The sequence below is a fragment of the Terrapene carolina genome, unplaced genomic scaffold, assembly GCF_002925995.2.
Source record: "Terrapene carolina triunguis isolate 2854851 unplaced genomic scaffold, T_m_triunguis-2.0 Scaffold194, whole genome shotgun sequence".
In the NCBI taxonomy this organism is placed as follows: domain Eukaryota; kingdom Metazoa; phylum Chordata; order Testudines; family Emydidae; genus Terrapene; species Terrapene triunguis.
The window spans coordinates 2212472-2224172 of NW_020664545.1; the positions used below are offsets into that span (position 1 = coordinate 2212472).

The following is an 11701-nucleotide window of genomic DNA, read 5'->3' on the forward strand; positions in this document are numbered from 1 at the left end:
CCAGCCCGCCAAGTCCCGTGCTGGGTACCGGGAGTCCCCAGCCCGCCAAGTCCCGTGCCGGGTACCGGGAGCCCCCAGCCCTCTAGGTCTCTGGCTCCCAGCTGAACCATCTCATGTTCCCCACCAGCAGGCTCCTTCTGGGGTGGGAGGTGGGGGAGGAAGCTGAGGGGGGAGGCCGGCAGTAGAACGTGGCCCATGCACAAGAAGCCGTGTAGGGGAGACAGCCCCTGCCGTGGCGTGGGGAGGGGGAGCGGCTCGGCCGGCAGTAGAACGTGGCCCATGCGCAAGAAGCCGTGTAGGGGAGACAGCCCCTGCTGTGGCGTGGGGAGGGGGAGCGGCTCGGCCGAAGCAAGCTGGGGAGAAATAGCCTGGAAGATGCTGTGCTTGGGGCCCCTCCCCCACATCTCCCAACCAGCTCCAATGCAGGCTGGGGAGACGCTGATGCGCCAACACCCCCGGCAAGTTACTCCTGCCCCTTCGGTGGGCACAGACAACCAGCCAGCGGCCTCGGCCTGACAGGCGGGTCCCAGCAGGGAGGCCGGTTGTCTCTACACGAAGCGTGGGCAGCTGGCTTTCCCAGGCCCAGGCAGGAGAGGAGATGGGCTGGACGCAGGGCAGAGAGCCGTTGGGTGGGAACTATTCCCAGCCCCAGCCCGTGGCCCACAGGGCCCTGCAGGTCACGTGGCACGTAGCCCTGGGCCCTGCTGCAGCTGTGGTTAGGAGGCTGCCAGGTACTGGTGGAAGTAGAGGCCAAAGAGGCTGGTGATCACTTGGCAAACGGCCACCCACCAGGTCAGGAAGGCGAAGAGTCCGCGGTAGAAAAGCGGGGTGAGGATGGCGCCCAGCGCGCCCGTGATCTGCGCCACCGTGGCCTGCATGTCCTCTCCTCCCTCCTCCTCAGCCGAGGGAGCAGCGGGCCGGGCCGGTGCGGCGCCCACCGCCGGGGAGACGGGCGGGGGCTCGGGGAACAGGCCCCACGAGTAGTCACCTGCAAGGCAGAGGGGACAAGAGGGACTGGTGAGGGGAGCCAAGCTGATCCCCCACCCCTGGCAGGGGCAGAGCGCACCCCTCTAGTCCCAGCCAGCCCTGCAGGGACGGGTCCCTCCAACCGCTCCCTGCAGCACCTGTCCTGTCACCCAGCTGCTGGGGTGTTTCCCGGCTCTGCTCAGCCCACTGCACAGGGTGACTCGGGGCCAGGGGAGGCGCGCCGCGGTTTACAGACCGGCAAGGGACTGCTAGCCAGGCTGGCTCAGACCAGGGCCAGCACCAGCCACTGCAGGAGGAGGTGCAGGAACCCTGCAGATGTGGGACAATCTGCCCTCCCAACCCCCGCAGCAGGACATCAACCCTTCCTTCCAAGCTGGGTGTTTAGGGCTAGGGCACCCTTCCCCTGCCAGCCAGCCCCAGTCTGGGCCCTGGACAACTGCCCATCAGGCGGTGGCCTGAGACCCAACAAACTCATTTCACGCAGGGCCCCTCAGCTGCAGCGGGAGGTAATCAGGGAGAGCGGCTGGAGGCAGACGCAGCTCTGGTGACCTGCTCCAAATTGCAACCACGATGCTGATCCCTCGACAAGGCTCTGAAATGTCCCCCCCACCCCCACCTCTTGGGGGGGCAAGTTGCAAAGGGCCCCCCAGCCAGCTCCCTACCCAGCGATTTGAGGAGCAGCGTGCAGTGCAGCGTGAGGATGATGGGGCCCAGGTACTGCAGGCTGACCACGGTGACGTAGCAGTAAATCCTCGTGATCTAGAAACGGAAAGGGAATCGGCACTGAAGGGACGTGAGCGATGCGAGGCAGGAGCACCAGACGGCTCTGCGAGCCTGGGCAAGTCACTGCCCCTCTCAGTGCCTCCCCCCTGCCCATACAGCAGGGCCTGTCTCCCAGGGCTGGGCCTGGCAGAACGAGGCCCGCACGGTGCGACTGTAAAACCCATACTAGAGGGGAGAGTCAGGAAGGAAAGAGACCGAGAGGGAAGGGGCTGGGAAAGGAAACACTCCTGTCTTTGCCCAGCTCCTCTCTGCCCAAGGCCAGTGCTGTCTAGACCCCGGTGTGCGTCGCCCATGCACCCGTCTCGGGCCTGGTGCTTACAGGGGAACAGATCTAGCTACAGCCAGGAGGGGGGGAATCTCCCTGGAGCTGAGGGGTGCTGGGACCCAGGGTCCTACGGCCGGCTGAAAGGAGCTGGTTCACAAGCCTCCGAGGAGGCTGGAGAGCGACCGGCCTCCGACTCCTGGGCTGTTTCCACAGCAGGGAGCCTGAATCTGCTTTTTGCCCCAGCTGCCCGAGTTACTCTGTGCCCCGCTGGCGCCTACCCTGCGCTGGATCTCCAGGGTGGTGATGCGCCCAGCTTCCCTCTTCATCTGCTCCACCCAGCGCTCCGCCAGCTGGAGGTAGGCCTGCAGGTGGTGGCGCGTCATGGCCAGGCGCAGCAGGCAGAGGGCAACAATGGTCCAGAGGCGCGTGGAGTTGTAGGCTGAGTCCGACATGCTGGGGCAAGAGGACAGGAGAGTTAGCGTGAAGGGGGCAGAATTCACCTTCAAAGGGCACAGCTTGGACAGTGCCTGGACTATACAGCAAGGGACACATCAGAAACAGCAGGGTCTGATGGGAGTTTGGCCAGCACTGCCAGAAAAGTCGGGGATGTTACCAATAGTAGAACAGAAAAAGAGTCGGGACTCCTGGGTTCTGTTCCCAACTCTGGGAGGGCAGTGGGGTCTAGCAGTTAAGAGGCAGGAGGCACCTGGGTGCCAGGATTCCTGGGTTCTATTTCTTGGCTCTACCAACCACTGACCCGTTGTGTGTCCTTGGTGGAAAGTCCCTTCCCCTCACTAGCGCGGTCGATGTCACTGACTCATGGGGGATGGCAAGTCTGAACTAAATAAAGCACTGGCAGATGCTGGGATGGCCGGGGGTAGCGCAGGGCACAGGACGGACCCGTGTCTGCACCTGGCGGATGGGGAGGGGAACAGACTTGGACAGCCCCTCCCCCTTGCCTGCCTGCTGACCGCAGAGGCGCACTCACATCTGGACCGTTTGCTTCCCCATGGGTGCATGAAGCAGCAAGTCTCGGGAAATGGGCTTGATCCACAGGAGCACCACGACCAGGGGTGCCAGGAAACTGGCGTGGAGCAGGATCCTGCCGGGGGGATAAAGAACTGGAGTCAGACCCTGTCAGAGCCCAGCTTTCCCCCTTCTCCGCCCCCGGGCAGCACCCTGAACCACGGGCTCCTGTCGACGTTCACCTGAAGGCGCCGCTGGCTGGCCCGCTCCGGCAAAGACCATGCAAAGCTCACCAGGAAAAGCAACAGCCTCCAGGTATCTCAGGGGAGGGAGGTAGATGGGGAGGGTTTTTTAGAGGGACAGAGCCAGGTAACCTGGGCCCTGTCCTGCCCCCAGCATACAGTCAGCACCTGCATAGACCTGTCAAACTTATCAGAGGTCCATTTCCTGGCAGAGCTCCTGCCTCTACACCCCCCAGTGTCTGAATGACACCCCTGCTTTACATCTGCAAAGCACCTCCCATGCCACAGGGCTTGTGCGTGGCTCGCACTGCTGCCACCTCTGGGGTGGGGCAGTACTCAGGGGAACAGAGCTCCCCACACGCTGTCAGACAGCAGCCAGGGGTGGCGGCCTTGTGCCCTCTCGCAGCCCATCTATAAGGCTGGCTGCTTCACAGACAAGCAGGAGGTTACTCAACTGGGTCATTGGCCTGTCCGCGGCCATCTTCAGAGCGTCCAGGTGAGTCTGCGCCAGCCGCAATCCTGGGAACGTCAGACACGCGCCAATGAACGAACAAAGGGCCACCAGCCCCAGCTTGAAGGTCAGTTTGGTGATGGGAACTCTGCAGACACGGAGCAGGGTCAGATAAGGCTACGACATGCTAACGGACAGAATTCAGCCTTCGGACGGGTTAGCACGAGGACAGCGAAGGCTCTTCCTCAGGGACCAGCAGAGGCGAACACACACAGACCTTGGGTCCTTTTTATGCTTCTATCTGACGGATAAAAAAAGGCCGGGAAAGGTTCTCTCCATAATGCTAGCGTTAAGAGAATCTTTCCAGGCCTTTTTGACCCTGGTTTTCCCCAGAAGAGGCTGGGAGGCTGGGGAACTAGCGGCATTATGACATCACAGAAGAGAAATCTGATGGGTAAGGTTTTTTTATTCAGTCTTTGTTTCTGGTCTGGTTGGTTAACATTCATTTAACTCCAATGTCCAAAACACACTTAGGAGAAAAATATTCTTTGTTAAAGATTCAAGCCCTCCCATCTCTTCAGTTAAAGGCAGTTTACATCTCTGAGACCTCCAAGAAATCCTCCAGCAAAATCAGACTCAACATTCCTGATATTTCTAAGGTTAAAAAACAAGCAACAAAACCCCCCCATGAAAATAAAAATACTTACACTCTATGGAACTGAAACTCAGCCACCTTACAGAAGGCTGCTGAACTGGTGACACAAAGGGCTGGTGACCGGATTGGCTGCAAAGACTCAAAAAGCTCAACCCTCCCCCCCATCCCATGTGCCTTTCTATTATCTGCTCGGCCAGACTTACGTCCATTCCCATCCTCGCTGCTTTAAGAGAATCTCCAGGTTATCACTGACATTGGCAAGCCCTGCAGAAAAGAGACATGGGTGAGTAGGAGAGATTGTGTTGGAAGGGAAGAGGCAGCAGGTGACGGGGAAAGCAATGGTGTAGCTTTATTCCAATCGCTACAGCAGGTTCCTAAGAGCAAGTCGCTCAGGGTGAAATGGTCAAAAGCACCTAAGGACTCATCAACATGGGAAAGTTATACCCGTATCAGATCGGGTGTGAATTTAAACCACTGCGGTGATACCGCTATAGAATCCCCTGTGTGGACACGCTGAGCCCAGTAAAGGGGCCTTTTTAAAGTTTAGCTTATGTTGCTTTGGAAGTGGTTTAAACTACTCTGGTGTGCTTTAAGAGTGCTGACGTCCTAATGAACTATACCAGCAAAGTGCTGCTAGTGTGGACGCAGCTATACCGGCAAAGCTCCGCTTCATACCGACATAGTCAAACCCCCCTCCCCCCCAGGAGCATAACGTTATACTGGTCCAAGCAGAGCTGTGCCAGAGCAGTGTGACCACACGAGGAGCGATTTCATCCAGCAGAGCTCTTCCCGACATGTGGGACTCAAAGGCTTAGAGCTACGCACATGTGCGAGTGCCTGGCTGGATCAGTTGGTAAGTGACAGCGAGATCCCTCAGGGTGCAAGGAGCTGGCTGGGATAAATATTATTTATTTGTCTGTTTAAGGGGTTGTAACAAGTCGGGGGAATTTCCCTTTAAGAGAACGAGTGGGGAAACCCACAGACTGAAAGCAAGCGCATCCCACTCTCCAGCCCCCTAAACGGCTCATCTGGAGAGGGGTTTGGGGTCAGTTTTCTGCACAGCACTATTTCATTGGGCAGAGAGAGCCTGATCCCTCGTTACTTCCACCGATGAAAATCGGGAGCAACCCCATTGCTGTCAGGAGACTTCCCCGGCTATAAGCGAGAGCAGAATCTCTGCTGCGAGGAGTTGCTGGCTCCCAGCGGCTACAGTCAGACAGCCCTTCCTAGGCTCCTTTGCCACCCCAACAATGCGGCTGGTCAAAGGGTGATAAAAGCCAGCAGTAAAAGTAATTATCCAGCATTTAACTAGACAACAGCAGGGGGGGGGATTCAGAGCCCACGGTGGTACATCGCATCACATGACCTCACTGCAAAGACTGGGTGGGGGCGGTCCTTTGGCATGCAGCACCAAGCTGCTCACAGCTGGGTCCAGAACCATGCCCAGGGCAGGCCTGTGCACTGTTCAGCAATCGGAATACAGGGATGGCCAGTATCCACCTAGTCCAGTCTCCTGTCTCCAACAGTGGCTAGTACCAGCTGCTTCAGAGGAAGGCACAAGAAACCCGCAGTTTTGGGCTAACCTGTCCCCAGGGAATGTTCCTTCCTGACCCCCGCTACTTAGAATTGGCTCATGCCCTGGAGCTTGGGGATTTTTAGCCCTTCTCAAACTCTTGGGTTTTTTTAATCCTTACTGCTGTAACATTACATAGTCTTGTCCTCCGTATTAATCTTTTTGCACAAAATCCCGCTGAGCTCTTGGCCTCAGTGCTGTTTTACAGCAGCGAGTTCCACAGGCTAATTGTTTATTGCATGGAAAAGCACTTCCCTTTTATTCATTTAAAGTGGCTACCTGGGCCATAGCGAGCACGGTGCTAGGGGCCTGTCATTACAGCAAAAGCTACCGCATCAGGGAGAGCACTGTAACAGCTTGGACCTGCCTGCCTATGTCTGTGGGTCTGTCTAGCTAGGAGCGGTTGACGTTAGGTTGGGGTTAGCTGACTTAGTTAAGGGTTAACCTGCACTGATGTCAGGGGAGAGATCGGGGTTAGCTCATCCCAAACTAACTTCAACCGCTTTTCTTAGTCTAGACAACCCCCCGGCGGGGTTGTCTAACAGTTTAACATGCATGGGGACAGGTTTACACCACGATGGCCAAACAGGGCAGATTTCCTGCCACACACTCGCATCTACCATAGACTGGGATCGGTCACAGAACAACGGGGCTATGCACGACCCCCCAGTACATCTGGGCACATGGAGGTAACTGGCCCCCATCCTACAATCAGATCCCGAAGCAGAGCCACGGGTGCACATTAGCAGGGTCACCGCATGCAGACGTGTCCCCTGCCACAGCCACATTTGCAGACGGTTCCAACCACAGCTGGTAAGTCCGTGGGCAGGCCCAGCTCATCCCTACTGAGGGACCTGCCGCCGTGGCGCTCAAATCCACCCGTCCGCCCAATCCCCAGCTCTCTCCCCTCACCCGGCGCGGCCCCAGCCCCACCGCTCGCTGACCCGAGTCGAGGCCGAACTCCAAGTAGTCCTCCCGCACGACGAGCGCCACCATGGCAACGAGGAGGAAGAAGAAGGCGAAGGTGAGGCAGACAGAGCGCTCGCCTCCCTCCTCTGAGCGGAAGTAATGGTGCATCACCATGAAGAAGATCTTGCTGCAGGCGCAGGGGGGTTGGTGTTAAAGAAACCAGTTGGCCTTGGCCTTTACATAGCCCCAAACGCTCACTGAACAGACATCTCACACCAGGGGACCCCACTTGGTGGCTACAGACAGTTCTCCCCCTTTGGACGGCTCCTGCCTGCTAGCCCCAGGGTGAGGCCAGTTTGCTGGGCCTCAGCGTAACTCCTAATGGAGAAAGGTCTCCCTCTCACGTCTGGCCACTGCTGTGGGCATGGCTGGATGCCTTGGCAGAGAGGCCAAAGCCTGGGTGGGCCACGGAGAGCAAGCTGCCCCCTCGGGCCTGGCAGTGAGCCCCCCAACAGGGACAAGGAGCAGCACTCAGGAGTTGGGGACGTGCGCGTCTGAGCCTCAGGGATCATGTAGCCAGCACCTTTCACCGGGGAATACAAACTAGTATAAAACCAAACGCACGCCTCTGTCTAGTCACCGTCTGAGGGCTGGGAGAGACCCGGGCTGCAGCCATCAGGAAGGCCCTTGTAGTCATGGTGATGAGAGACCAGCTCTGTCACTCACTCTGTGTGTAGCCTTGGGCAAAGCACTTAGCCAACCTGGGCCTCAGTTCCCATCTGTAAGGCAGGGAGGCGAATCCCCCACCCCCTTGGTCTATCTATGGGGCAGGGGCTGTCTGTTAGCACAGGCCTAGAGAGCAGCTGACACAATGGGCCCCTGATCTCATTTGGGGGGGGGGGGCTCCTGTAACAACATCCTCACTGGGGCCTGAGTGTGGGGGCGGGGAGGGGGGAAGACACAATCAACGCAACAGGTGGCCCAGCCCGGGGAGGTTTTGTCCCTCTGTGTTACACACTGGGGCTTGATCCCAAGCTGGCAGGCTCTCAGCCCAGCCCAGCCCAGCCACTGCTAGCTACGAGGGATGATCACATCATAGGCAGGGCTGACTTGGCTGCCAGCAGCCGCTCCCAGGTGACTCAGGCAGGGAGGGGTTCATAGCCGAGGGGAGAATCGGGGGCTCCCTGAACAATCGGGACCTGGGGCGAGATGCTTTGTGCCCACTGCTGAGGTTAAATACGCTGGCATTAGAGAGGCTGCCTGGTTGTTGTATCCACCCCTGGCCACACGCTGCGCAGGGAAGAACTGCGAGCGGGTGAGGCGGCCCGACCTGCAGGCTGCGCACGATCGATCTACCGGGTGCCACAGCCCGGGGCCAGGCCGGAGAGGGGGAGAAGCGTGTGACTGCAGTTGAGGAAAAGGCCTCAGGGGTTAACTCAGAGGGACTCACTGGGGTGTCGCCTGCTGGCAAGAGGGCCATTATGGGTAATGAAAGGAAACAATTCAAGCCCTTTCTTCAGGGTCCCCAAGGCTGGGTTTTGCTCCCCACCCCCATTAGCAGCCAGGCCCCAAGGCTCGGCCCGTGCTGCCAATCCCCCGGCGCCCTGCATCAATCAGCCACAGGGAATGGGGAGGGACTGGCAGGCTACTTGGTGCTATGTACATGTTCACATAAACCCTAAATAAACCGCCGGGGAGCGGGCCGGCTGCCTTTTCAATGGGGATAGACAGACGGCCCAGGCGTCCCTGCTTTACAGCAGCCTGTAAAAGTGTCCAGGAGCCCTTCCATCCATACAGATTGCAGCCGCCGCGGCATTAGCACCTCGTAAAGCATGCACTTCATCAGGCCCTTGCCCGGTTCTCGGTGGGGAAGGCTCTCATTACGCAGCTTTATAACTTGTCAGGGAGCTGTTCATAAGTCCATAAATTAAGCCATTCGGCCTTAGCCAGGCTTCTAATTGAAGAGGATGGTGGGTTTCTTCCCCCCCGTTATTTTGCGTCGCTGGCAGCCTTACAGAGCTGCTTGCACTGCCCTCTCCTTCCAGACCCCAGCACACGGTTAGGGAATTCCATCCCCCCTTGGGAACCCTGCCCCAGCCCCCACGGCTGAGGGGGCAGGGTAGGAAAGGAAGGATACAAGGAGAAGAAGACCGTAAGCAGGCACCACAGGATGCCAACATTCATCTCCTTCTGGGGGTCCACCAGGCAGTAGTAGCCTTCAGTGAAAAGGTAGACGAGGGTGGAGTAGACGGCAAAATCCACGAACCACTGGTACTCCAGGAAATGGCGCAACACTGGGAACGGGCAGAGAGACACAGGGCTGTCACCACCAGCCAGTGTGCAAGGGGCGAGCTCACCCTGCCCCCCACCGCCCTGCAGCGAGTTGAGGGGAGGGGGGGCAGCGAGGTACACTTTCCTAACTGAACTTCTTTGGCCCTCACAGGGCCACTGGCCTGAACAAGGGCCCTGAGAATCAGGACTCCTGGGTTCTGTAACAGGTTCTGGGAAGTGATTGGGGTCCCATAGGTTAGAGCAGGGGGGCTTGGGAGTCAGGACTCCTGGGGTCTATTCTCTGGCTCTGCCTTAGAAAACTCAGGTCAGTCACGCCCCCCTGCCCACCCCATAGGCCTTCAGCCACTGCGGTGACGGGCACAGACTGACTCTGATGTGTGGGAATTACCAAGAGCATCCACTGTGGTTACTGGAGTGGTCTCCAAGTGCAGGTTGATGTCCCTGGGCACTGACAGGGGTTTATCCTCTGTGACCCCGTTCAGCCTCCTGTGAGAGAGAAACAGGCTCAGAATGGCAGGAACAGAGCACAGCGAGGGTGGGACAAAGTTCCTGGACAGCAGCCCACGGAGCTGGAATTCATGCTCCCTGCCTCCGTTGGTTGTATCCAGCTGCTGTCACTTACCTTGGACTTAGCCTGCTACCCCAGGCCGGGGGCCTATAACCTGAGCCCCGCCACCCAGGGCTAACGCCCTCGGGCTTCAGCTTTAGCCCCGGGCAGTAGGGCTTGGGCCCCAGCAGTCTAATGCCAGTCCTGGCAACCCCATTAAAACAGGGTCACGACCCACGGTTTGAGAACCATTGGTATAACTTATTTCCCCGCCAGCACACTTATCCAGACACAGCTGTGTCCACACTCACAGTGGGTGTGTTTCACTGCTTCAACTGGACAAGTGTAGGTAAAGCAACAGAACTTGTGCGTCTAGACAAGGCTTGAGACTGACGGGGGCAGATGCCACTGTTTCAGATGGGTGTGTATTTGCGAGCATCTTGCACCACAGGTCCCTGATCGGAGCCTCTGGGTGCATTATTAAACCCCAGGCCCGACCCCCTGCCCTGACTGCTCACCACACCATCTCTCCCCAGAGATGGGGGCAGGTTGGAGAAGTCAGGCATGGAAGAGGAGAGGCATCATTTGCACTCCAAACCATCCAATCGTCACGCCCAATAACAAACCATGGACTGCAGGGGATCCGCTCACCGGTCTCGCTTGGCCTTGGGCTTCTGCTTCCCAGCCAGGGCGCACAACTCCTCCTCCGAAGGGTGCTTGTAGCGATACAGGCTGGAGGGAGGTACAGGAGGGGGTCAGTAAAGAAACAGCTGGGGAGAGTCAGAACTGTCTGATTGGAGGAGAGAAAACCAGCAACACTGCAGGCGTCTGGAGAAGGGGCTGCAGGACGTTGGCAGGGCTGTACAGAGGAGGGTGCTGAGAGTTGGGATGTGGAGCTTAGGCAGAGCCGGGAGCGTACGCGGGCGGGAGCCCCAGGCGGAATAGCAAAGGGGTGGGGATTGAGGGGCAGTGTTTGAAGGAAGAGATGCAAGAGTAGAATGGGGGCATCAGTTTGGAGCTGGCTGGAAAAGCCCCTGTACCTGCCGTTGCACAGCAGCCAGCGAGCGAAGGAGCAGTGCGGGGACATCTTCTGCATGATGCTCGCCGTAAGCAGGCTCACCACCAGCTGCACCCCCATCACAGCCTGGCAAGGAAACGAAGACAATCAGAACCACGAAGTCAGCAACAGGGCTCCTGCCCACTGCAGCGCATCCTCTGAGCCAGAACACCCATGCCCAGATTCCTGGGCACATGAATGAGCGTTCAGTGGCTTTTCCGTCCAAGGGATCGCCTGGGTTTTCCAAAACTACCCTCTACATGGCTGGTGCTCTCTGAACCCATGCTAGGCACACCGTGGGACTTGGTGCACAGAGGTTTGTGTAGTCCTGTGACCTCCCCCAGGTTCCAGTCAGACACGAATTTCCTAGCCTTGGTGCCTCCTGAAGGGCTTTGTTTAATTCAGAAAGTTGGGGCCCAAGCGGATCCTTCCAGGATTCAAACCTGGCTTTTGACGGGCACCTGCGTGTTTCAAACCACTAAGCTGCAGCACCCAGGCGGCCAGGCCAGCGAGGTCAGGGTGCTGCTGTACGTCTCTCCTGAGGAGAAAAGAAAGAAAAAAACCCTCTAACAATCAACTGGAGACAGGAGATGCTTCTGCAGATACGCTGCAGCCATTTCATGTTGCCTGTAAGGCGTGGAAACCAGAGACAGACGCCTCCCCTGCAGGAGCAGCAGCAATGCCTTCCAAAGCCCCCAGAAAGGTCACTAGGCAAACTCCTATTTATAGGAGCGGGAAGAGCGGCCCAGATACTTAGGGACTTCCTGGGGCCCAGGCCTCCCCCCCGGCCAGCGGGTTTCATTCACCAGTGAAGTGCAGCGACTGCTCTGGGGCAGGAAGCTTTTGGGTCTGGTAAAGAGCAGGGGAAGGGCACTGGTGTGGGGCGGGGGATAGGTTACCAGGGGTTGGGGAGCGGGGGGGTTAGGTTACCTGGGGCTGGGGCAGGAGGGGGTTTAGGTTACCAAGAACTGGGG

At 58.2% G+C, this 11701-nt stretch overlaps 1 protein-coding gene across 1 annotated transcript; it reads right to left on the reverse strand.

The window, feature by feature from the left end:
• On the reverse strand, positions 1-11382 carry TMEM161A (transmembrane protein 161A). The gene is made up of 12 exons (XM_026654966.2): positions 11171-11382; positions 10711-10814; positions 10322-10402; positions 9512-9609; positions 8969-9125; positions 6867-7018; positions 4553-4613; positions 3699-3842; positions 3024-3137; positions 2314-2488; positions 1650-1746; positions 1-988 (listed from the first exon to the last, which is right to left on the reverse strand). Exons 2-12 carry the CDS (start codon positions 10806-10808, stop codon positions 717-719), a joined length of 1449 nt encoding a protein of 482 aa, XP_026510751.1. The 5' UTR covers positions 10809-10814; positions 11171-11382; the 3' UTR covers positions 1-716.
• Positions 11383-11701: the final 319 nt, after the last annotated feature.